General features: G+C 34.5%; 2 protein-coding genes and 1 long non-coding RNA gene across 8 annotated transcripts; 2 read left to right on the forward strand and 1 right to left on the reverse strand.

Moving 5' to 3' along the window:
- Window positions 1–4,152: 4,152 nt before the first annotated feature.
- LOC147382280 (endochitinase EP3-like) lies at window positions 4,153–8,182 on the reverse strand. The gene is made up of 2 exons (XM_086429366.1): window positions 7,412–8,182; window positions 4,153–4,826 (listed from the first exon to the last, which is right to left on the reverse strand). The coding sequence occupies exons 1-2, from the start codon at window positions 7,644–7,646 to the stop codon at window positions 4,417–4,419; spliced, it is 645 nt and encodes a 214-aa protein (XP_086285492.1). The 5' UTR covers window positions 7,647–8,182; the 3' UTR covers window positions 4,153–4,416.
- A 3,177-nt stretch (window positions 8,183–11,359) lies between these two features.
- Window positions 11,360–19,109, forward strand: LOC147382281 (signal recognition particle 14 kDa protein-like). Of its 6 annotated transcripts, none has more exons than XM_086428094.1 (8): window positions 11,360–11,759; window positions 12,660–12,734; window positions 12,986–13,068; window positions 13,224–13,432; window positions 13,953–14,020; window positions 15,210–15,303; window positions 15,416–15,519; window positions 18,788–19,109. In XM_086428094.1, the coding sequence occupies exons 5-8, from the start codon at window positions 14,018–14,020 to the stop codon at window positions 18,944–18,946; spliced, it is 360 nt and encodes a 119-aa protein (XP_086284220.1). In that variant the 5' UTR covers window positions 11,360–11,759; window positions 12,660–12,734; window positions 12,986–13,068; window positions 13,224–13,432; window positions 13,953–14,017; the 3' UTR covers window positions 18,947–19,109. The 6 variants fall into 6 exon arrangements, with proteins under 6 accessions (XP_086284220.1, XP_086284218.1, XP_086284215.1 ...); XM_086428092.1 differs by having other exon boundaries at window positions 13,371–13,432; window positions 13,909–14,020; XM_086428089.1 differs by having other exon boundaries at window positions 13,371–13,432; window positions 13,940–14,020.
- On the forward strand, window positions 15,526–18,736 carry LOC147382282 (uncharacterized). Its single transcript, XR_015173486.1, has 2 exons — window positions 15,526–17,306; window positions 17,388–18,736. It is a non-coding gene; the product is annotated as an uncharacterized LOC147382282 (long non-coding RNA).
- Window positions 19,110–27,351: the final 8,242 nt, after the last annotated feature.

Consider the following 27,351-nt stretch of genomic DNA (forward strand, 5'->3'; position numbering starts at 1 on the left):
GTGGGTATTCACAATTGGGTAAAATGGACCTTTAACAAAATTAAGTAGGCTTTGATTTAAGAATAACTCGTATTCTCAAATTCCTAAGGATACACATGTTGAATATTTTAAAAATAAAATTTACATTTTTGTGGGTTAATATTTTTTTTTCTTAAATTAGATTTTGGGGATTGTTGTATGTATAAGGTTTAGTCCCACATTACTCACAAGTGAAAAAGTGGAGTATCTTATAAGAAAAACCAACATAATTAATTGTTTTTGTGTCACACTTTTAAAGTTTTGATCCGATGTTTCGAGGTAGTGCAAAGCACCACCCTCGCACTTATATCAAGTTAAATGACGATTGGGAGATGGTGGTGAGAAGATAGTGAGAATGAGTGAGAGAGAGGAGAGGTCGAAATTCTTTTTTTGTTCGTCAGAGACAAAGAGAAAGAACTCTCCACTCTATAATTTTGTTTTAGGTTTCAAGTAATTGAGGGAGGTGGAACTAAATACATTAAATGTAAAGGAGGGCAATAAAAAATGTATAATCTTTTCACTTAAACGAAAATCAAATTTGAGTCGTTAGATCGAGCATGATCTAACAATTGAGCTCATTTGTGTGGATTTGAGTTAGCTTATACATCTGTGAATCCCGAGCGTTCAGCAACCAATGTTAAGGATCCCACATTGAGAGTCAAAATTTGTCCTATATGACTTAAAAAATTTAGATTGAGCTGATTTTTGTGAAGAAGATGTATATGGTGAGGAGATCATCCTCACACGTCATTGATTTTTTATCATAATTTGTAAACCACTTTTGATGGAGTTAGAAGTTTCACATTGAGCTGATTTTTTGTGAGGATGTTTTTTCAAGATAGAGATCATCCTCACAAAAAATCAGCCCATTCCGAAACTTCTAACCCATATAGGACAAAGGCGTTGGCTCCCGAATGTTGGCCAGTAAATTTTGTACATTTTCCAATCTCAACCTATGATGCCTTATCACAATATCATTCAAGACTACTATTTTTGTTTCTTTTACATTTTAGCCTAAGTAATGTTTCTAGCTTTCCATAAAACATACATTGATTATAATTAGTTCCCCCCCCCCCCCTCAAAATATATATATACAAGGGGCGGTTCAAGGGCCATATGTAAAAACATATGAAAAAACAATGGTTTTTCAAAATATGGGTTAGAGGTTTTGGATTGAGCTGATTTTTTGCAAGGATAGTCACTATGATGAGAAGATCATCCTCACAAAAAAATCAGCTCAATCAGAAACTTATAAATCCATCAAAAGTGATTTACAAATTATTGACAAAAATTGGCAAAAAATCGACAGTCCACATTCTAAATCACTTTTAATGGGGTTAGAGGTTTCAAATTTGACTGATCTTCCCATCATAGATATCATCTTCACAAAAAATCAGCTCAATCCGAAATTCTTAACCCATATTTTAAAATTTTATTAATTTTACATTGTTTTTACATATGTTTTCTCACATGTGTCTTGAACCTGACCCATGTATATATATATATATATATATATATATATATATATATATATATAGGGAAATGTTCAGCACCCTAAGTTTTACCACACACTTTAACAAACGTTTTTTGTCCTACATGGGTTAGAAGTTTTGGAATGAGCTGATTTTTGGTGAGGATGATCTCTATGATTAGAAGATCATCCTCCCCAAAAATCAGCTCATTCCGAAATGTTTAGCCCCATGTTTATACGTTGAAAAATCGTGGACCGTCCATTTTTTGTAAATCAATTTTGATGGGGTTAGAAGTTTTGGAATGAGCTGATTTTTGGTGAGGATGATCTCCTCACCATAGAGATCATCCTCACCAAAAATCAGCTCATTCCGAAACTTCTAACCCATGTAAGACAAAACGCGTTTGTTAAAGTGTGTGGTAAAACTAAGGGTGGCGAACGGGACCCATATATATATATATATATATATATAGGAGCTGTTCAAGAGTCCTAAAGTTTGCCAAACATTTTTCAAAACATAGGTTAGAAGTTTTAGAATGAGCTGATTTTTTTTTTTTTTGTGAGGATGATCTCTATGATGAGGAGATCATCCTCACCAAAAATCAGCCTATTCCAAAACGTCTAACCCCATCAAAAGTGATTTATAAAAATTATACGGTCCACGATTCTTCAATTTGTAAACTAAGGTTAGAAATTTCAAAATGAGCTGATTTTTGGAGAGGATGATCTCTTCGCCGTAGAGATCATCTTCACAAAAAATCAGCTCATTCCAAAGCTTCTAACCTATGTTTGGAAAAATGTTTGGCAAACTTTAAGAGTGCTGAACCGCTCCCCATATATATATATGAAAATGCTAGCTCTACCTGCTTGGATGTATTTAGGAGTGTCAATGGGTTGGTTCCGGTTCAGTTCCTATGAATATTGGAATCATAACATTTATATTTTATCGGTTCTGGTTTTAAAATAAGTGGAACCGGAACCATAAAAAATCATGGGCACTCGTCGGTTCCGATTCTCAAGATTTGAATGAGAAAAATTATTTCAAAATCATTATTAAAAAAATCTCTTTAAAAAATAACATATTATTTGTAAAGTATCAACTTAATAATAATTTCTTCCACAAAAATGATGATTTAATGACTTTTATTTTTAAATATTAAAATTTATTTCATTTACAAGTAATAAATTTAAAAAGAAATGACTCATCTTAAGCTCAAATATTTAGTTTATATGAAATTTGAAGAACTTTATATTATATATGTTAATTTTAAAATATAGGATTACCTTGAATCATGCATAATGTAGAAATAAATCGGTTTTGGGTACCCATTGGATAGAACCTAATGGTTCTAGATCCTATCGGTTCGCTTTCGTTTTAGACCCAACTCTAATTGGTTTCAATAAAAAGGGAACCGAAACGGGGGTTTTTGGTTTCGGTTCCGATTCGGTTCGATTCCTGGTAAATGGGTACCCATTGACACCCCTAAATGTATTGTTGTTGAGACAAGTGATTTTTTACTCACAATCCAATACCCGTTTGACATGTGGTGCGAATGACATCAGCAATAGAAAAAGAGAGTTTGTCTCTCTTGCCCAAAAGTCCTTTGTTCACATATTTATTTTTTAAGATTTAAAATCATAAAAAAAGGGTTGTTGAGCTGCCCACATTGATTATCACATTGACAATCCATCAACACAACTTTCTAAATATCATGAAAATATTCATATTCAAAACAAGAAAAAAAATTTAAAAACAATTATTTTTTGAGCTTGATCCAAAGTATTGAAAATAGATGATTACCGAGCACCCAAATTTAAACAATTTTATTTTCTAAAGTTCATATAATTTTGTCATCTACAGCACCATTTTATCAGAACATGTTTTTGAATGTCACATGTCAAACAACTGTTTGGTTGTGAGAAAAAAAAAAATCACTCTTGTTAAGACGTAGTAAACACGTGAAAATCACAAGATTGTAGGAAATTTGTTTCTCCAAAAAATAAATGCATGTCCACTTATAGAATTGGACTAATTTAAAATTCAAATACTCTTCCATCAATTTTGTCTTCTAACATAATGAGGGACACCTCATAATAACAAGATGAAGACATTATTCTTAAACTATACAACTTTAGTTAAACATATACTACTCTTTATCATGCCTCATAAAGAAAACAAACATTTAGATCATTTTATCCAATTTCTAGCATCTAAGGTTGTTACCTGGTGACACACCCAGCTTCTTACAATAATCGGTATAGTATCGAACCCTTTCATTGTCTTATACAACTAAACAGTTTCAGAATGAGCTAATTTTTGCAAGGATGATCTCTATAGTGAAGAGATTATTCTCACAAAAAATATGCCCATTACAAAAATTCTAATCCCATAAAAAGTGATTACAAACTAACGGGCTGATCTTTTGTGAGGATGATTTCCTTACCATAGAGATCATCCTCACAAAAAGTCAGCCTATTCCATAAATTTTAACCCATATAAGACAAAGTTGTTGGCTCTCTTACGTTTTATGGTGAATGAGACTCATATATATTTAGATTCTTTTGTACATTTTCCAATCTCAACCTATGATGCTTTATCACAATATCTTTAAAGACTAGTATTTTTGTTTCTTGGTCATTTTAGTCTGGATAATGCTTGAAGCTTTCCATAAAACAGACATTGACTATAACACACACACAAAAATAAATAAATACATGTCCACACTCATAGATTAGGACTAATTTAAAAATCAAACACTCTTCCATTAATTTGTCTTCTAACATAATGAGGGATATCTCATAACAAGATGAATACATTATTCTTAAACAATATAACTTTAGTTATACCTATACTACTCTTTATTTTCTTCTAACTCATTCTTGAGCACCATAAAGAAAACAAACATTTAGATCATTTTACCAAATTTCTAGCATCTAAGGTTGTCACCTGGTGCCACACCCAACTGGTTACAATAATTGGTATAGTATCGAACCCTAGCTTCCACAGCGTCGGACCTTCCACCATTACATTCACCACCATTGATCGCTTCGATAGTGGGACCAAATCCTTTGTTTGATATTATGATCGAATGAACGTTGGTCATCCAAAACCATAAGGCAGTCTTGAACGACACGATGGGATCATTGGCCACGGTTTCTGGAGCGTTTAGACCATCGAATTTAATGCTATTTCCTGCCGCACCATAGTTGTGGTTCCCTGTGAGTTGAATAGGTCCTCGGCCGTAGTAAGCTTTTCCAGCTACACATGGGTACTGAGTATCATTCGGATCACAGTAGTTCTTAGATGCACCATCTTTCTCTTCAATGTAGCAAAAACCTACACAAATAGAACATTTCAAAGGGCATTTTAGTCATTTAATTAAAAGGTGTCTAATGTTAGAATTCATCAAGTTGATTCAAAATTGACTGAGTTGACTTGGATTAATTGAATTTAGAGTGGACTTGACTCTAAAACTCATTTAAACAAACTCGAATGGCTGGGTTGACTCAAATGGATTGAATTTCGATTGGCCTCGATCCTTAAATTTGTTTGAAGAAACTCACCGATCCAAGTCAGAAACTCAGCTTAGTCAATTGGGAAATATACTCAGTTGGATTAGATATCTAATTGAATCATATATAACTCGTTCTAAGAAAAAAAAAACATATAATTTTTAATTTGAAAATATTTGAATATTTCAGTATTTTTAAAACAATTTTATTATATGCAAGCATTTGTTGTTGTCGCTGGTGTTTGTTCGACTCATATTAAATCTACTAGATGAACATTCGAACCAAGTCAAGTTTTACGAGTTTCAAACCTATGGTTCTAAAAATTAACAACTCACATCGAAGCTCGTCTAAGCTAACAACATTCAATAGAATTGTGAGGTGACCTTCACCAAATTGGATTAGTAGATTCTTAATCATAAAATCGTATTTCATATGATGACAAATATTTAACTCATTAAAAAAATTAATTATTTGATATGAAAACATATAAAACTTTATTAAATTAACCTAGGTTTTACTAACTCTATCGATATTTTCAAAATGTTGGATGATTGTACTAGTCATCTTGGATCTTTATCTAGGGGTGTCAATGGATAGTTGAAATCCGAATTCGAATTCGAATTCAAAAAATCAGATACTATCCGAAATTTTCGGATTCGGATGTTGTTTTAACATTTGAATGAATTTCGGATATGAATTCGGATGTTACGAAATCCGATTCGATAATATCCACTCCGATTTAAATATATGTATTACGTATTCATGTACACAGCAAAACTTATTATATATATATAGGGAGCGGTTCGGCAGCCCTAATGTTTGCCAAGTTTGGTGCCAAACATTTTTTGTAAATCACTTTTGATGGGGTTAGAAGTTTTGGAATAGGCTGATTTTTGATGAGGATGATCTCCTCATCATAGAGATCATCCTCACAAAAAATCAGCTCATTCCAAAGCTTCTAACCCATATTTTGAAAAATGTTTGGCACCAAACTTGGCAAACTTTAGGGCTACTGAACTGTCCCAATATATATATATGGGAAATGTTCAGCAACAAACATTTTGGCAAAACATTTTTCAAAACATGGGTTAGAAGTTTTGGAATGGGCTGATTTTTGGTGAGGATGATCTCTACGGTGAGGAGATCATTATCACCAAAAATCAGCCCATTCCAAAACTTCTAACCCTGTCAAAAATGGTTTACAAAAAATGGACGGTCCACGATTTTTCAACTTGTAACCTGGGGTTAGAAGTTTTGGAATGGGCTGATTTTTGGTGAGGATGATCTCCTCCCCGTAGAGATCATTCTCACAAAATATCAACCCATTCCAAAACCTCTAACCCATGTTTTGAAAAATGTTTTGCCAAAATGTTTGTTGCTGAACGGGACCCATATATATAGGTCCCGTTCGCCACCCTTAGTTTTACCACACACTTTAACAAACGCGTTTTGTCTTACATGGGTTAGAAGTTTCGGAATGAGCTGATTTTTGGTGAGGATGATCTCTATGGTGAGGAGATCATCCTCACCAAAAATCAGCTCATTCCAAAACTTCTAACCCCATCAAAAATGATTTACAAAAAATGGACGGTCCACGATTTTTCAACTTGTAAATATGGGGCTAAACATTTCGGAATGGGCTGATTTTTGGGGAGGATGATCTTCTAATCATAGAGATCATCTTCACCAAAAATCAGCTCATTCCAAAACTTCTAACCCATGTAGGACAAAAAACGTTTGTTAAAGTGTGTGGTAAAACTTAGGGAAATGTTCAGCACCCTAAGTTTTACCACACACTTTAACAAACGTTTTTTGTCCTACATGGGTTAGAAGTTTTGGAATGGGCTGATTTTTGGTGAGGATGATCTTTATGATTAGAAGATCATCCTCCCCAAAAATCAGCCCATTCCGAAATATTTAGCCCCATATTTACAAGTTGAAAAATCGTGGACCGTCCATTTTTTGTAAATCATTTTTGATGGGGTTAGAAGTTTTGGAATGAGCTGATTTTTGGTTAGGATGATCTCCTCACCATAGAGATCATCCTCACCAAAAATCAGCTCATTCCGAAAATTCTAACCCATGTAGGAGAAAATGCGTTTGTTAAAGTGTGTGGTAAAACTTAGGGTGCCGAACGGGACCCATATATATATGGTCCGGTTCGCTGCCGAACGTTTTACCCTATGCTTTAGCAAATGTATTGAAATCGTTGGCTTTTAGGGGTGTCAACGGATAGGTATCCGATCGAATAGTGGTGTATCCGAATCCGAATCCGAAATTTTTTAGTGATATCCGAATTCGAATCCGAATCCGATCGGATATCACTAACTAATATCCGAATTCGTATCCGAATAAATTATCGGATATCCGATATTATCCGATTCGAAAACTATCCGAAACTTTTTTTACCATTCGAAAAATATCCCGATGGTTGAGGTCGTAAGGAAGAGGTGAGGCGATGAGGGGCTTCGCCGCTGCCTGAGATCGTGACTGCGAGGGGTTGAGGTTGTGACTTCGCCGTTGCCGCGATGAAGAGGAAGATGAGCCGTTGCCTGAGATCGTTGAAAACGACGACAGATCTGTAGATCTGTGCTTTGCCGCTGCCTGAGATCGTGAAGGCGAGGGTTTGAGGTCTTGAGGCCATGCCGCGATGAAGAGGAAGATGAGCCGCTGCCTGAATCGTTGAAGACGACGACAGTTCGTTGAAGACGACGACGGATCTGTAGATCTGAGCTTCGCCGCTGCCTGAGTTCGTGACTGCGAGGGTTGAGGTCGTGAGGCGACGCCGCGATGAAGAGGAAGAGTTCAGCCGCTACCTGAGATGGTTGAAGACGACGACGGATGATTGAAGACGACGATGACGACTGATTCTTCGTTTTAGCCATTAAAATGGTTTGAGAGACAGAAGATAAGTTTAAAAAATAAAGTTTTGTTATATAACACGAATACACAATAACATATATAACATAAATAAAAGTTTTGTTATAAAACATAAATACATAATACATATACTATATCGGAGCGGATATTATCGAATCGGATATCGCGATATCCGAATTCGTATCCGAAACTCATTCGAATTTTAAAATGATATCCGAATCCGAATCCGATATCCGAAAATTTCGGATAATATCCGATTTTTCGAATTCGAATTCGAATTCGAATTCGGATTTCGGCTATCCATTGACACCCCTAATTAAAAGCGATCGGGCGGTTGAGATTAAAGTCGAACGGTTTAAGTGAGCGATTATATACTTATCAACAGCGCCATCCCTCAAAAATCTATAAATTAGTGCGTCCTCCCTATCGATTTAAACAGAGAGTGATTCTCACTCTCGACAGAACTGAACCCTCCTCTCTCACGAAACCCTCTCGCTCACTCGAGCTCTCTAGCTGCAACTAAATCCTTAGAGGCCTCTATAATCCAGCATTTGATGTGGAAGAATGAAGATATTGTGTACAAAGGAAAGTAATGCGATGAGACCTGTACTTTTCATAAAAAACAATTGAATCCAAGCCCAATTGAGACGGAGCACACATCATGAATAATTTCTGATTGGAAACCCTTGTGCAAGATACAGCGGTGCAAGTCATGAACACCTCGTCATTAGTTTCTATGTTGTTTTGTGTGTTTGTGTTTGTGTGGATTTTTCATAGAGCCCACCACGTCTCTCATACTAGCTGGAGATCAGAACTAAATGACCCCCAAAATGTATTAGCAGATGTAGAGCGATCAATGTGATGTGAAACTTATATTTGCAAATGTAGAAAGCAATCATCAAATATGATTCTGTTTCCAATTGATCTTGCTATAATGATGGCTTGAAAATAAAATTAACAAATAAAATAAAAGAGTGAGTGAGAGAGTGAGAGAGTGAGAGAGAGGTTTCGATCGGGTTTAAGCGAGAGAGGCAGCGTGAGTGAGTGAGAGAGTGAGAGAGAGAGCGAGCGAGAGAGTGAGAGCAAGAGCGAGTGAGAAGAGAGAGAGCGAGAGAGAGTTCGAAACTTGAGGGTTTGGAGTTCGAAAACAGCAGTGTTCTAAAGAGAAGAGGGCTTCAAAATAAAATGAATATAACTTGAGGGACGGCACTGCAAATAACTGTATAAGTTTTTATTTCGCTAGATTAAATGTCATCCGTCAGATTGCGTTATATCGAACGGTTCAAAAATGTTTGCCAAACCATTAGCCAGCGAACGGGACCCACATATATATATATATATATATATATATATATATATATATATGGGAAATGTCCAGCACGCTAAGTTTTACCACACACTTTAACAAACGTTTTTTGTCCTACATGGGTTATAAGTTTTGGAATGGGCTGATTTTTGGTGAGGATGATCTCTATGATTAGAAGATCATCCTCCCCAAAAATCAGCCCATTCCGAAATGTTTAGCCCCATGTTTACACGTTAAAAAATCATGGACCGTCAATTTTTTGTAAACCATTTTTGATGGAGTTAGAAGTTTTGGAATGAGCTGATTTTTTGTGAGGATGATCTCCTCACATAGAGATCATCCTCACCAAAAATCAGCCCATTCCAAAACTTCTAACCCATGTAAGACAAAACACATTTGTTAAAGTGTGTGGTAAAACTTAGGGTGCTGAACGGGATCATATATATATATAATGGGTCCAGTTCAGCAACAAACATTTAGGCAAAACATTTTTCAAAACATGGGTTAGAGGTCTTGGAATGGGCAGATTTTTGGTGAGGATGATCTCTACGGTGAGGAGATCATCCTCACCAAAAATCAGCCCATTTCAAAACTTCTAGCCCTAGTTTACAAGTTGAAAAATCGTGGACCGTCCATTTTTTGTAAACCATTGTTGATGGGGTCAGAAGTTTTGGAATGAGCTGATTTTTGGTGATGATGATCTCCTCACCGTAGAGATCATCCTCACCAAAAATCAGCCCATTCCAAAACCTCTAACCCATGTTTTGAAAATTGTTTTGCCAAAATGTTTGTCAAAATGTTTGTTGCTGAACATTTCCCATATATAATATAAGACAAAAAATATAAATATAAGTCATTTATATAATTCAAACATGTGATATATATAATCAACCCAACAAGTTGAATTGGGTCCTTCCAACCTAAATCCTTGATCCAGATTCCAGACTCATTGTTTTTATTTTTCTTATTTAATATATATCACATGCACTGCCCTCTCGAAAAGTCTTACATGCAACAAGTTGAGTCGATGGTCAACCAGACCCTGGGCTCCGTGGGATTTCAAACATTGGACCTACTCTTCCTAATGAATTTATCAAGGCTCGACTTGCCACTAGGTCAACCCCTTGGGATTAATCTTGACCCAAAGTTATTTGATCATAATAGATAGGACTTCAAGTCTAATCCGATCTATTGACAACCTTGTTGTTCACCCTCCCTTGGACCATAATTTTAAAAATCATCTAGACTCATTTGGATATCATTAACAACTGAGTGGGATGTTCGATATAAATCATCGTTCACATTGTCTTGTTTAAGATTTGATTTGATTCCTCAAATAGTTTGAAAGAATCGGTCAAGTCAATTAGGTTTATTTATATATTTTTTATAATTTAAATATTTATTATCTAACAAATGTGATAATGTGACTAGCAATGACTAATCGTGCCTTTTTTTATAATAAAATTACGATTCTTATGTGAAGAGTGATGATAATCTAACTACATCATGTGACATACTCAATCGACTCTCCTGACGTGATAAATTCAAGAATTGTGGATTTGTATGCCTTGAGATACATGATTTCTTCGAGATACACATTTTTATGAGGAAGTGTAATTTTGTATCCCAAGATGTACAGATCCACGATTCCTGAACTTGTTATGTTAGGAGAGTCGATTAAGTGTGGCACGTGGGGTAGTCAGACTAGCATGATTCGTATTTGAATGTATATATAAATATGGGTCCCGTTCGCCACCCTTAGTTTTACCACACACTTTAACAAACGCGTTTTGTCTTACATGGGTTAGAAGTTTCGGAATGAGCTGATTTTTGGTGAGGATGATCTCTATGGTGAGGAGATCATCCTCACCAAAAATCAGCTCATTCCAAAACTTCTAACCCCATCAAAATTGATTTATAAAAAATGGACGGTCCACGATTTTTCAACGTGTAAACATGGGGCTAAACATTTCGGAATGGGCTGATTTTTGGGGAGGATGATCTTCTAATCATAGAGATCATCCTCACCAAAAATCAGCTCATTCCAATACTTCTAACCCATGTAGGACAAAAAACGTTTGTTAAAGTGTGTGGTAAAACTTAGGGTGCTGAACATTTCCCTATAAATATAGGTTAATAAATAATTGAAAAGCGAGGTAAATGACTCAGCGATCCGAGATGACTCGGGCGCATCAACTCGGTCTGCAATTTGGTCTTCTCTTCTTCTCGAAAAAACCAAACCTCGCACATCCGTTCACACCTGTTATTCTCGACAGCACGCATCTCCGATCGACGCCATTGACGATACCATCACACCTCTTTTCATTCTCTCCCTCTCGATCTCACACAAAGCAACCCCTACCCAACCAAACGGAACCCATTTCTTTCTCAATCGATCTCTACCTCTCTTCTCTCTCGATTGATCTCTACGGCAGCAACACCAAAATTGCAGATCTGATTCAATCCATCTCCGATCTCTCACAAGCTTCAAACACCAACTGCAATCTCTTTCTGATCTCTCTCACAATCTACTGCAATATTCAAACACCAAACACTCAGATCTAACGGCAGGTACGATCAAATACGACCTTCCTCTGATCTGTGATTTTTTTTTTCCTGAAAAGTAGACTGAATTTTATGTCTCTGGATTCAATGAGTCAGGTTAAAATTTTCATCTTTATTTATGTTAATAAGTTGAAATGATGATTGTTTTTTTTTTTGAAAAGTACGTCTCTGGATTTTTGTATTATAATTCTTGCTTTCATATCATGTATTCTGTTTGATTCTATTCTAGGGCTAGGGTTTTGATGGAAATTGTTCATTAAAGATGGGTTTAAGGCTAGGGTTAAAGTAGAATTTTGGCTGCTTAGATGAGTTAAATTATGGAAAAGTTTGATCTGAGTAACTGGTTTTGGGTTCGATTAGGGTTCTAAAGGTATAGTAACAAAGAAATTTGAGCAATTTTAGTTTTTTAGTAAATAAGGTTACAATTGGGGGAACTCACGTCTGAAATTCTAGGAAAATTTTACCGAAGTATTTCCATCCTACAAGGAAATCCTAGCTAACTATTGTTTCTACAACAACAACAACAACAAATCTAGGAATTATAATGCTTTTAATTAAGTTTGGATTGGTTAAACATTTAACAAAAAATATATATATATAGATATGTTTAACCAATCCTTTTAAGGGAATAGGATTCATATTGCAGACCCCAAACAGTTGGAAAAAGACTTTGTGAATGATGATATATATGACTCCAAGATGCTACCACATCTGCACCCAATGCTGGTGTCTGATTTTCTGCACAATTATTATATTATCTTTTACCCTAAATATTAGTTTATGCTTTCTACACCTATCAAAAAAGAAGTTTATGTTTTGTACTTGCTGATTGAAATGTGTTTTTTTTTTGGGTAGCTCACATATAGTTTTCTGTTTGCTTAATTACTGATCATTCGTCAAATGCAGGACAATACCGTTGGAAGAGCGCTCACAAGCAGTGGCATTTGTTTTCGGTGGTTTGAGTGTAGGAAGTGTTGTAGGGTACGTACCTTTTTTACTATAGTGGTACAAATGATACACAATGAATTATGTTTTTCTTTGTGGTCAGTGTTTGATACCCTTGTAATTTTGTGAAACATATATCATCTATCCCAAAAACTTGTGAAATATAATGTCATACATCATATTTTTACTGTAGTATTTACCTTCTTCTTCATCATTTATATATGGTTTCATATTTTACACCTTATTGATTTTTTTTATGCTCTTTTCTACATGGAAAATTTTTGCAGGCTTCTCTTGGCTCCTTCCCTCATCCAGAGTTTTGGCTGGGAATCTGTTTTTTTTACTCATTTGGATTTCTTGGAATAATTTGGTATGTCAAAGTTATATAATTCATATTAAATTGCATCTTATATTTCAATGTGGGTTTAAGTATCTCAATTGTTTCAAAGCTTTTCAGAATTTGTAGGGCTGGAATGACATTCCATTCTATGAGAATCTTTAGTCTTTATGGTTGCAAACTTGCAGGTCATGTTGATGCACACAAAAATTTGCCTGATATTTTCAGCAATAGTGTTTAAAGTTCAATGGTTGATCTTAAAAGCACAATAAAATTTTTAAGTGTTGATTTGATTGAAGTGACTTTAACATGTGATTCTCAATACAATCTTGAAGGTGTTTGGGATTTGAGTTTGTTAAAGAAGGACAATTTGAATTTGCTGGTGAATACGTCTCATGTAAGTATTTGCTTCCTTGTGTTGGTTCTTCATCTGTCCTTGATTAACAACTTAAGCTGCTTTTCGTATTGTGAATCTAGTAAACTTTCTTATTTGACAATGTTAGTAGGGTCTTAGTTATGATACATGCGTTGTATGCAGGTATTTTGTTTTTCAGGGAAATTTCATATGTCCATTTTTAAGAGGAGATGCTGTCGAAATTCTATAGAATTATAATTTTTTTTTAAAATTAAAATAATTATTTTTATAAATTTTTAATATAAAATTATTGTATTTATACATATTTAATGTAATTATATATTTATAAGGGTATTCTGATAATTTTTTATGCATTCTGGGTGCATTATCAACCTTAAGGGTATTCTGGTCATTTTACCCTAATACAGCAGATTCTAGAAGCTGTATCAAACAATAATTACCAGATTCTGGTAACTAGCACAGCAGTTTTACAAAACTCTAACAAACAAGCTTTTCAGTGTTTCAGCTTCTAACAACAGCTTCTTACAGCAGATTCTGGCAGCTGAAACAAACACCACCTAAATTGAGAGAGAGAGAGAGAAAGAGAGCGACCGAGCGAGCTAAGTCATGGTAAGTTCCTTCCAGATCGAAATCTTTTCTGATTTTTTGATTTTATTGCTTCTGATCTAATTTTAAACATTGAAATTCATATGGGGTTTCCCTTTATTTCCATTATGTTCTTGCTTTTGATCTCTTAAATGAGGTTTGATCTCCGAAATTTGTCCATTTCCCATTTTTTTTTTCCTCCCAAACTTCTTTGAATCCAAAAATATTATTTGGGGTGGTTGTGTGTGTATGTTTATTAATTTGGCATCTAAGAGTATTCCATGACTGAAATTAAGCATGATTATATGCTCTTTATCTAATTCTATTGCATGAAAGTAAGCTCAATTTCATTTCATCAAAATTATTTTTTTTAAAGATTCTAGTTAGTATTAAATTTCAATAAAAATGATACAAACCCAACCAATACACCAAAAATACTTAGGTGTTAGTGATGCGGAAAGTTAACCTTAGCGTCGTATCAAACCACCACAATCCCCAAGTTGCTTCTTGTATATTAGTTGGGTTCGTATATATATGTGTAGAAAGTTAACCCCATATCCATTTGGGATTGTAACAAGATATCATAATTTATTTTACGATAAGTACCATTGTGGGAAGTATCGGGAGTGATATGTAGAGGTCATATGTTTTGACACATGGGTTACAATAAAGTTAGATTTGGGCACCGATATGCTTTATGATAGCAATATATATGTATTATCATTGCAATCGAATAATGCTTTTGATCCGGATTTTGGGTCTACTTTGTAACCATAAATATCCTTTATAGTTTTTGGTTTTTTTTTCCTTACTTCTAGTTTTGTTTAACCATAGCAAAGTTTGTTCTTATGTTTCTTATTGGTGATGAAAAAAACCCAATATGCATTGGAAATTTCTTATATCATGATGATTCGTTTAGTTGACCTCAAATATTTGGGGTGAGGCTTTGTTGTTGTTGTAATAATAATACTCCCCTATGTATCATTCTAAGTACTCCAAGACATGGTAGATATTTTCTGGTATAAGATGCACATCGATAGGTAAATACCACAAAGCATGTGTTATAGTTGTGCACCCTTATTACCTGGAGCCCAATTGCTCCCTTTGTTTTCGCCATTTCTTTTTGGGTTATTTTGATTTAAAATTTCTTCAACAAATAAAAATTTGTATAATTCACACCTTTTTTTATTTTTTGCCGTTTTGATTTTATCAGGTTCTTTTGCAACCGGACCCATTTCTTAATGAGCTCACAAGCATGTACGAGCATAGCACAGAGAAGGGCTCTGTTTGGGTCACCTTCAAACGATGTAAAATAATTTATCCTCATTACTTTCTTTTGTTTTTTTTTCCCCTGTTGAATCAATGAATTTTCTGTCAGGGTTTTCTTATTACAGTTTTGATTTATGTTTGACTCTATAGCATCCATGAAGTCTAAGGCAGCAAGGAATAAAATGGAAAGTGCAGCCATTGAATATAGATGCCTTGTTCGTGCTACAGACGGTAAAAAGACCATCTCCACTTCGGTATGGTTTCTATTTACTAATCTGTGTTTTTATAGTATTCATGCTTTGTTTTTATGCATAAATGTCATTCATAGCTGGTTGACAATTTACTTGAGAACATTTCACCTTAATACATTACATTCATTATTACTATGTCATTGCAACATGCCCATATATTGTTCGGACAAACAATAGAAGTATACATGTGCATGCTAAACGATGTACTTGGGCATGCTGACATGCATAATGATGTGTGCTTATACACATATCTCATATGTATTCCTAGTTTCATAGGAGTTCTTAAATGGGTTTGTTACTTAGTTGGAAGGTAATAGGGCAAGATTTTGGAGGATAGATCTTTGAAATTCCCACTCCTTTTCTCTCTTTCATCCAAGAAAAGGGATTTGATCAAGGACTTCATGATCCTAAGTGGGAGTAATATGTCTTGGAATTTTAGTTTTTTAAGAATTTAAAGGGATCTATCCTTTTCTTTCTTGATTGGAAGATCCTATCATTAACTCCTTGAATGAAGACAATAGATTGTGGGTTGGAATAAAAAAAGGTTTGTTCTCAACGAAGTTGAGAATATGTGTTTCTATTTAAAGAATGAAGTATTATTAACTGTTTTAGTATTACCCTAAATACCATTTTATTCTCTTTCTCGTTCTAAAATTTTTCTCATCACTTTCTAAAATAATTATCCTAAAATTGGTATGTAAAAGTGCTTCCTTGTTCCCACACCCGAGTTCCATCCACACATGCTCCCACCCCTTGTAATTCAACCAAGGAATGGGAATGAAGACCTACAAGTGGAGTGGAAACCAATGTTATAAAGTCTTGTGTGATTTGGGTTATGTAGATTCAAAAGTTCCATCAATATGGATAGACAATCAATCATTCCAATCTAAGATATCAAATTGATCCTAATCGATGCAAATATAAATTTTTAAGGTATGTGATGAGATGCACTATAACAACTGTATAGTGCATCTTATGCACATTATTATATTGCATCTAGCTTATCTATCAACCCTAATTTGTCTCTATTATCCTCCCGCATTTGCATTATATTGTAAAAAATGGATAGAGAATGATAATTTCTCATTGATTTAGAATAATTGGTACACAAAAATATATAGACTATTCTAGGGAGATAAATAGGAAACTAATCTTCCCTAATCAAAAAATATTCCTATCATTACAAATCCCATGATTCAAGGGATCAGAATATTTTCTTAACTAAATATACACCCTTATTTCTTTCCTAACAATTAGTCTTTGACAACTATACAAGTCAACCATGACAACTGTATAATTCAACACTCCCTCTCAAGTTGGAGAATAGATGTCTTCCATTTTCAGCTTGGAAATAATTCCATGGAAAGTTGCACTGTTGAGTCCTTCGGTCAAGACATCTGCTAGTTGACTCCCTGAAGGCACATAAGGCATGCAAATCAGACCTCCTTCCAATTTTTCTTTGATGAAGTGTCTATTAATCTCGATATGCTTTGTCTTGTCATGTTGAATTGGGTTATGAGCAATGTTTATTACTGACTTATTGTCACAATATAGCTTCATAGGACCTTCCCACTTGATTCTCAAATCATCCAAGATGATCTTCAATCACAGTAATTCACACTCCTTGGGCCAACGCTCTGAACTCTGATTTGGCACTTGACCTTGCCACAACATTCTTCTTTTTACTCCTCCAGGTTACCAAATTTCTACCAAGAAATGTGCAATAACCAGATGTCAATCTCCTATCTACTGAAGAGTCTGCATAGTCTACATCTGTGTAGGCCTCCAATGTGAGTTCATTATTCTTTTTGAATAGAACTCCTTTTCCCGGACTACCCTTCAAGTAGTAACACACGATAGGCTTCTTGTAGGTGTGTCTTTCTCGGATCATGCATGAACCGACTAATCAAGCTCGAGTATGAGCAAGGTAGATGAGCTTTCCTACCACTCTCTGGTACATTTCTCTATCAATGGCTGGTTCTTCTTTTGCTTCCCCTAGCTTCTGGTTTGGCTCAATAGGTGTTGCTTCTGGTTTACAATCGAGTTTTCCGGTTTCCTTCAAGAGATTCATCACATATTTTTGCTATGAGATAAAATTCCTTGTCTTGAGTATGAAACTTCAATTCCAAGGAAATACTGCAGTCTTCCAAGCTCCTTTATTTCAAATTCTTTGATCAAGCATTCTTTCAGAGCTTCTTTCTCCTTTTCATCATTTCTTGTGACAATAATATTAACATATACCAAGAGGGCTGTCACTCCCCCTGTTGCCGAATGTTTGATGAAAAGGGTATGGTCTCCTTGACTCTGTCTGTATTCTCTTGCTTTCATTATTACTCTAGCAAATCTCCCAAACCAAGCTCTGGGTGACTGTTTTAGTTCGTATAGGGCCTTCTTCAGTCTGCATGCCTTGTTAGTTGTTCCCTTTCCCTCAAATCCTGGTGGAATGCTTATGTAAATTTCCTCTTCTAGGTCACCATTCAGGAAGGCATTCTTCACATCATACTGTTGAAGTTGCCCTCTCCAGGAAGGCATTCTTCACATTGACCTCTCCCACACCTTTATAGGTGAATACATCCCACCTATAAAAATATGATAAACCCCTGTTACCATCTAAATACTTCCACTAATATAAGTATGATTATATTCCCATATTTGCCATGTATGGTCCATGTGATGTAGTAATGAGAAGTTAACTTACCATCCCGAGTAAAATGTACTACTAGGTCCACAATCCTTACCATTGGATGGTTCATGGGGAATTGTGAAGGCAAATCTTGAGAACCATCCAACAATGTGGATCCTAAGGAAGACATACTTCTTTGGAAGACACCATCATCATCTTCCACTGCAGTAATGCAAATTTAACTGAACAGTGTTCTGAATTCATTCAGTTTATAATTTTGATTATTGAATATATGAAGATTGAATTTGGGTTTGTAACTGATTATTAAATCTATGAACTTTAAAAATGGAATTCTCATATATGAGGTATGGTTTTCAATTTTCACCTGGGGGTGTGAGGTGGCTGACCCAAAAGGATCCATGTGCTTCATCACTGCCAAGGTGATATGAGTAGCCAAACGACTTCCACTAATATTTTATTTAGTGATACATAATATTCATCTGTGGAATATTGTTGGAATGATCATTTGCTTGTTATTTTGTGTGTGTGCGTGCGGCCGTGTGCATGCGCGTGTGCATGCTTTGGAATTGTGGCTAACACCCTACCATAATTGGATTTTTATATTTCTTCTCCTCTTGGGGGCATAAGGTTTCAGCGAAGGATCACCAACGGTTTCAAGCTTCTTACGCGACTGTTCTTAAGGCACACATGCATGCTCTAAAGAAGAGAGAGAGAAAGGATAGGAAAAAAGCTGCTGAGGGAGATAAAAAAAAAGTTGGTCCGAAGAAGCCACCTTCTTCTACCTAAGCTTCTCTTTGACCCAGGTTTCATCATGTCTATTATTCTTCTTTTTTCTCAGACTTCCTTATTTTGATAGAATATTAAACCTTGATTGAGGGATTTTTTATTTTATTTTTATAAAGATTCTTCAAATGGAAAACAATCTAAGCGATTTCCGGATTTTCCTTCATATCGACCTTTTTATATTTTATTCCTTGCAAATCGGAGAACTTGTGAATATCTGTCTCCATTGTTTATGATTTATGAATATGTGATTTCATCTGGATGTGTCATATGTATCACACACAACCGAGTTATAGAAAATTGATCTCCCACGATAACTTAGTTCGCGTTGGTAGCAATGGCTAAAAAAAAAAAAATTGATCCTATTGGTGGTCGAACATCTTTCTATAAAAGCATGGGTTGTCAAGGGATTGTGTTGTTGGGTTTGGATCCCATAAGGACCTGATCCAATATCGATATAAATATGCATCACTCTGAGAGACTGAGTCAGATATTATCGAATTTCCTGGAGTATAGGTCCACCCCGACATGTGGGGCAAGATGTTATTATTGGATAAAACTTTAGAACGGCCAACCTGCCCGGTTCTTGTTGCTTTTAGTCTAAAATAAATGGAATTGGAACCACTAAGAACTCCCTTGCTCATGAATCCGATTGTCGAAAACTTGATGATAAGAAATTGAGAAGAAAAAAAAAATCTCTTGTTTGGTTGGAAATTGATTGATATAAATGATTTCACAATCAAATATGACTTTCCATTTTGAAAATTCAGAGTGAAATAAAACTTGTAGTTAACAATCTTGACTTTAGAACCACTCCTTTCAATTTCAAAAACCAGTATATTACTTCCTTTCATGCTATAATATTGAAAATGTGGTAACATTATTGCTTTCATTCTTCCTCCAAAAAGCACTGGGATTTCTTGACCATGTATGACTCATCAATTTGATTTTATGGAATATAAATGCTGCATTTGTTGAACTTGCTTCTCATCCAATAAAAATGTGACACGTGCAGAAAAGAAAAAATGGTATTAATTTAAGGGATTGACTAGTTGCACTCCACTAAGTAGTTGATTGCACACCAATCTTGAAAATACCTTTTTTTATTTTTATAACTTCTATTTTAATCTACTAATTGCACTTCATTATCAGTGATGTTTAGATTTTACTTTGTCATCTCTACTTCTATACATTGTAAACATGCTTGCTATACAATCAAATATTTCTTATAAATTTTATTGAATAAACAATAATTTTTGTGAACATGGTTAAAAATAAATAAATAAAATAAAAAATAATATTTTTTTTACTTTCAAGGGCAATCATCCAAAAGGGAAATTTTTAAGTGATGGGGTGCAATTGATAGTGGGTGGTGTGCAACTAGTTGGTCCCATACTTTAGAACCACTGCTTTTATTAGTATTGCTCCATAAAACAATAAAAATACCTCCCAACCTTATACCCCATTTTCATAACACATTGTTTTCGTTCTTCCTTCACAACCCGTTATTATTTCTACTCCAAAATGGTATCTCCTTGTACCTTGAAGACCTTATAAACCCTAATTTCCATTGGAATCTTCGTTATAATTATTATCCGGTAAATATCCGAGAAAGGAACAAAATAGAGATTGATCGAGACTTGTGTTGAATATAATGTCCTTCAGACAATTTTGTTCCATCAATATGGTGCCCACAAATCAATGAATAATTGTCTCCCAGGATACAACGATCACACGTGTAGATGAAACACTTTAATTTACACGTCAAGCAAACCGAAAGCTAAGTTCGTACTCTCAAAGAATGCATACAAGAAATCAGAATGCAATTAGATTAAAACAACAGAGAAGAGAAATTTTTGAATGAGAAAAATTAAGGTCGAAATGACCTATTTATAGAATTTTAAGAGACATGGTGTCTCTTGAGAAAAAAAGGTTTTAAGAAACATAATGTCTCTTGAAAAATGAAAGATGTGTCTCTTAAGAGACAACCCAAAAGAGGTGTCCTTACCCGGATGAATAGGTACTCATGGAAATCAAAAGGTGTCTTAACTAGATGGTGGTAGGAATTAAGGGGTGTACCCCAACACATTAATTAGCAAAAGGGCTTGTCGCACGCACCCACGTGAAGTCAAATTGTCGAAATTTGCACCCTCCTACGCGCGCATTGTGTGCTCGCACACACATTAAGGATTTTTTGGATAAATGGATTAAATCCTTCCTGACCCTATGGGCCCCTTATGCGCGTGAGTGAGCTTATCCAAGTCTCTCTTTCATATTCACTTAAGTGATATGAGAAGTTCTATATAAAAATTAGACAATTTTCTTATTCATATCCGATGTGGGACTAAAGAGTTTCACTTACAAACTCAATAGTTCTACAATCCACATACAACAAACCATGGTTAGTAGGAATTGTTTGGAGCTGATTTCTCATTCACCCAAAATGGATTTTTGACAAGTAAATACATGAAATTATTCTCTTCAATGAGAAGAATAATTTTTCAAGTGGTCTCGCCTCAAATAAATTGTGGGACTTACTTAAATCGTAGCTCAAAAAGACTCACTTAGTCACAAAAATCTGAAAAAATTACATATTTTTTCCAACAATCCCCTACATGAATGAAAATGGTGACAACTAAAAATGATGATAAAAGAAAATAAAGAGAGTACAAAAAGGAAATATACTACATCGGGATAATAGCTTGTGGCTTTGAACCTTTCCTAGTAAAAACTATAGGATTTACTAGCTAAACAATGAACACAATGTCTTGAACTGTTCAACCTTAAATGTAAATCAAGATAATAGAATTCACATAGTTCCTTTCCTAACAAAGTCGGTTCTCATGGTTATGTTCATTTTGACCTTGAACAATCCTGGATTCATGAATGCTATAGAGAATTTTAGTTTTATAAATTCTCATGGAAACGATCCAACTTCACACTCATATAGGTGATTCCTATTAAGAGTACCCTGTTGTACCCCACTTGAGAATTAAGTTATAAATATCATTAAAATCATAGCTTACCCGAAAAAACCGTTATAGGCAATACCGTTACATCATGGGAATGGATATGAGGGTTTATCTCCTCAGTGCTACTGGTGAGTCACACACAACTAGTTGTCCCATTGAACCTAGGTGTTGGGATCTTTAGTCAACTAGGTTGGGTTTTCATTGTGATGATCCTTTTGTGTAGGCTTTAATTTCATTCCCCTCGATGTACAGTATATTTGCTCTCTTATTAAACCTTTGGTAAGCGGATCCCCGAGGTAGTCCTTAAACTTTATATAATTAATGGAAATAACTCCATTTGAGAGCAACTGCTTAACAATATTGTGTCTACGACGAATATGTCGAGATTTACCATTGTAAATATTATTTTGTGCCCTTGTTATTACTACTTGATTATCACAATGTACACAGATAGTCAGCACGGGTTTTGGCCATAATGGAATATCCTCTAAAAAATGTCGAAGCTACTCAGCTTCTTCTCCTGTTTTATCTAACGTTATAAATTATGATTTCATGGTGGATTGGGTTATACACGTCTACTTAGAAGATTTTCAAGAAACGACTGCACCTCTAAGTGTGAAAATATATCTATTTGTAGATTTTGATTCTTCATAATCTGATATCCAATTGACATCACAATATCCTTTAAGTACCATTGGATACCTACTATAGTGCAACCCATAAATTTTAAATATCTTAAAATCATGACTAATGCCTTCTAGTGATCTGATCCTAGATTACTTATATATCTACTTAGTTTGCCAACTAAGTAGGCAATGTTTGGCCTTGTACAGTTCATGAGATACATTAAACTGCCAATTATACGAGAATATTTTAATTGAGAGATACTTTTGCCAATATTTTTCTTCAAATGAAAATTAACTTCTATTGGTGTTTTAACAGGATTACAATCAAATTGATTAAATTTCTTAAACATTTTCTCAATATAATGTGATTGAGATAATACAAGTCCTTCTGATGTTCTATTAATTTTTATTCCGAGTATAACATTTGCAACACCTAAGTCTTGCATTTCAAACTTATTGGTCAACATTTTCTTTGTTGACTTAATGATATTTTTGTTAATTCCTAAAATTAACATATCATCAATATAAATGCAAACAATGACATAAACATCTTCAATTCTTTTAACGTATACACATTTGTCACACTCATTTATTTTGAAACAATTTGACAACATTACACTGTCAAAATTTTCATGCCATTGTTTAGGTGCTTGTTTCAATCCATAAAGTGATTTAATAAGTCTACATATTTTCTTTTCCTGTCCTTTGACAGTAAAATCTTCTGGTTGTCCAATATATATTTTCTCATTTAAGTCACCATTTAAAAAAGATTTTTTAACATCCATTTGATGTATCTCTAGCTTATGTAACGCTGCAATAGCTATTAATATGTGAATGGAAGTTATTCATGTAACTGGTGAATAGGTGTCAACATAGTCCAAATCTTCTTTTTGCTTGAACATTTTGACAACGAGTCTTGCTTTGTACTTGTCCATGGAACCATTCGGATATTACGATATCCGATTCGATAATATCTACTCCAATAGTAATACATATATTAGGTATTTATGTTTTACAACAAAACTTTATATATGCAAATATATAGTGTTATATATTCGTGTTATACATCAAAACTAAGGTTCAAATCTTTATCTTCTCAAAGATTCAAACCCACCTTCAACAGACGACGTTAATGGTGGTTACCGTTTCGATCGAACCTTGTGACCACGATTTTTTTCGGTCGACGAGCATTAGGTACTCTCTCTCTCTCTCCGATCTAATCAATCGGAGTGATTTTTTTAAGGAAATATGTGGGTTTCAACTATGTAAACTCCGACATGTCTACTCCCGCCGACAAGCATCTAGGTATATATTATCTCTCTCTCTCTCTCTTTCTCTCTCTTTACGATCTGAACCCACCGGAGTTTTCAAATGAAATCTGTGGGTTTCGACTGTGCGAACTCCGATCGGATCGAATATTATCGGATATCCGATATATTTTTCGAATTCGAATTCGAATGTTTGTTTGGGATATCCGATCGGATTCGAATTCGGATATAGCAGTATCTGATTGGATACCTATTCGTTAATAGCCCTAGACTCAATAATAGTATTTTCATGAATGTCAAGAATGTCAGATTTGTGCACAAGGAATCGATATGCACTACTATTATGTGCATAACCAATGAATATACAATCAATGGTTTTTGGTCTTATCTTAACTTTTTTAGGGTTAGGAACCATTACCTTAGCCAAACACCCTCACATTTTTAAATATTTATAAGATGGTCTTCAACCTTTCCATAACTCATATGGAGTTTGATCTAATTTCTTGTAAGGTATTTTATTAAGAAAATGATTTGCTGAAAGGATTGCTTCCCCCCACAAATTCTGGGGTAAATTAGAACTTATTAACATAACATTCATCATTTCTTTTAAGGTTTGATTTTTCCGTTCAACAATACCATTAAATTATGCTGAATAAGGAGCGATAGTTTGGTGAATAATACCATGTTCGAAATAGAACTTACCAATGGGTGCTTCATATTCACCTCTTCTATCACTTCTTACTACATTTATCTTTTGATTGAGTTGATTTTTAACTTCATCCTTGTAATGTTTAAATATTTCGAGGCTTCATCTTTACTTCTTAGTAAATAATCATAACAATATCTTGTGCAATCATCAATAAAAGTAATGAAATACTTTTTCCCATATCTTATTTCCACAAACTTTAAATCACATATATTACTATGAATTAATTCTAGAGGTTTAGAATTCATTTCCACAGAATGAAAATGTGTTTTGTTTAGTTTGGCCTCCACACATGTTTCACATTCATGATTTTGATCAATATGAAATTTAGGCAGTAAATTTAAATTCATTAATCTTCGCAAGATATTAAAATTCACATGACCTAATATATCATACCACACATTGAAAGACTTAAGCATATAAACAGAAGAATTCTCTTTATTCATAGTTGAATTTTTGGGTACAATCGTCATTACATTCAGTTTGAACAAACCATTGGTCAAATACCCTTTGCCCACGTACATCCCATTTTTAATAAGTATACATTTATTAGATTCAAATACTAATCCAAAACCCTTCTTACTAAGTAAAGATCTGGATACAAGATTTGTCCGGATATTTGGTACGTGCAACACATCATTTAATGTAAGATTCTTCCCAGAAGTAAATTTCGACACTATTTTCCCTTGACCTTCAATTCTTAAAGTTGAAGAGTTGTTCATAAAGAGTTATTCATCCTTCTCGTTTTAATATATTTTAAAAATAAATTTTTGTCAAAACATATATGTCGAAAAGCCCTAGTGTCTACCCACCATTATTTAGTATTTTCGATTAAGTTTACTTCAGAGACAACTGCAGAGAGGTTGGTATCAGATCAAATGCAACAAGGTTCCCTACTTCAGACAATTAGGCTTGAACCAATTTATTCTTCAATGAATTATGATTTTTGCGTTTGCGACAGTCCTTGGTTCGATGTCATGGTTTGTTACAAACAAAATAGGTTCCCTTGAATTTTTTAAAGTCCTTGCCTTTAGGACGTAGAATAGAGATTTTACTCTTTTTGTTGTGAGAGTTCGACTTGGGCCGTTTAACTTCTACCACATTGGCATTGGACTTGAAGTAGTTATTCTTCACCCATTTCTTACTCATTTTGTTATTTTCCTTAATCGTTAAGCGCACTATCAAGTCTTCGAATTTCATTTCCTTGTGTTTGTACTTCAAATAATTTTTGAAGTCACTCCAAGATGGCGGTAATTTTTCAATTATCGGTGCCACTTGAAAAGATTCACTAATAGAAATGCCTTCTGCATGAATTTTATACAAAAAAATCTGAAGTTCTTGAATTTGATTTATTACTATTTTGGAATCCAACATTTTATAATCTAAGAATCTGTCGACTACAAATTTCTTTTGTCCGGCATCTTTTATCTTATATTTTTTGTCTAAGGATTCCCACAACTCTTTTACAATGGCGGTTGGACTGTATACGCTATATAGTGTGTTATCCAATCCATTGAGGATATAATTCCTGCATAGGAAATTAGAATGTTTTCATGCTTCAATAGCAGCAACAGTTGTGCTAGCTGATTCGTTATCCTTAAGAATATGAGCATCTTCTTGAAAGAATTTTGTTAAATTTAATGTTGTCAAATAAAACAACATTTTTTGTTGCTAACGCCTGAAATCCGAGCCATTGAATTTCTCAAGTTCCTCTTAGTGATTTATTTATTTTTAATCTGTGAAAACAGAATAAAATAAATCCGATAAAAATGTCTAAAGATTGTTATCCGGTAGATACCCAAGAAATGAACAAAATAGAGATTGATCGAGGCTTGTATTAAACACAATGTCCTTAAGACAATTTTGTTCCCTCAATATGGTGCGCACGGATCAATGAACAATTGTCTCCTACGATACAACGATCACACATGTAGAAACAGTATTTCAATCTACACATCTAGCGAACTGAACGCTAAGTTTGTACTCTTAAAGAATACAGACGAGAAATTAGAATGCAATCAGATTAAAACAACAGAGAAGAGAAAAATTAAGGTTGAAATGACCTATTTATATAATTTTAAGAGACATGGTGTCTCCTGAGAAAAAAATGTTCTAAGAGACAATGTCTTTTGGAAAAGGAAATGTGTGTCTCTTAAGAGACAACCTAAAATAAGTGTCCTTACCGGACAAACAAGTACCCATGGAAATCAAGAGGTGTTTTAACTAGACGGTGGTAGAAATTAAGGGGTGTGCCCTTGCAAAAGAAAATTCTGATTTAATTAGTAAAAGGGTCTATCATTCACATCCACGTGAAGCCAAATTCTCAAAATTTGCACCCCCCTGCGTGCGCATTGTGTGCCCGCACACACATTAAGTTTTTTTTAGACAAATGGATTAAATCCTTCTTAAGCCCATGGGCCCCTTGTGCGTGTGTGTAAGCTTATCCAAGTCGCTCTCTCATATTCACTTAAGTGATATGAGAAGTTCTATATAAGAACTAGGCAATTTTCTTATTCCTATCCGATGTGGGACTAAAGAGTTTCACTTATAAACTCAATAGTTCTACGATCCACGTACAACAAACCATGGTTAGTAAGGGTTGTTTGGAGTCAATTTCTCATTCACCCAAAATGAATTTTTGATAAGTAAATACATAAAATTATTCTCTTCAATGAGAAGAAGAATTTTCCAAGTGGTCCTGCCTCAAATAAATTGTGGGACCCACTTAAATTGTAGCTCAAAAAGACCCACTTGGTTACAAAAATCTAGAAAAATTATAGATTTTTCCAACAGTAATTCTGCCAAAATCTGTTGTGGGTCAAAATTGTGGTTGTGC

The sequence above is a fragment of the Akebia trifoliata genome, chromosome 16 (genome assembly GCF_017979445.1).
Source record: "Akebia trifoliata isolate Shusen 1 chromosome 16, ASM1797944v1, whole genome shotgun sequence".
NCBI classification, from domain to species: Eukaryota; Viridiplantae; Streptophyta; class Magnoliopsida; order Ranunculales; family Lardizabalaceae; genus Akebia; species Akebia trifoliata.

Excerpts from the sequence above, each read along its gene's own strand:
- LOC147382280 (XM_086429366.1), bottom strand. The coding sequence starts at position 7,646 with ATGGCCTCAAGACCTCAAACCCTCGCCTTCACGATCTCAGGCAGCGGC. Across the intron at positions 4,827-7,411 it reads ATCGGGATATTTTTCGAATG|GTTTTTGCTACATTGAAGAG; the intron begins GTAAAAAAAGTT and ends CTATTTGTGTAG.
- LOC147382281 (XM_086428094.1), top strand. Across the intron at positions 15,304-15,415 it reads TTGGGTCACCTTCAAACGAT|CATCCATGAAGTCTAAGGCA; the intron begins GTAAAATAATTT and ends TTGACTCTATAG. Across the intron at positions 15,520-18,787 it reads AAAAGACCATCTCCACTTCG|GTTTCAGCGAAGGATCACCA; the intron begins GTATGGTTTCTA and ends TGGGGGCATAAG.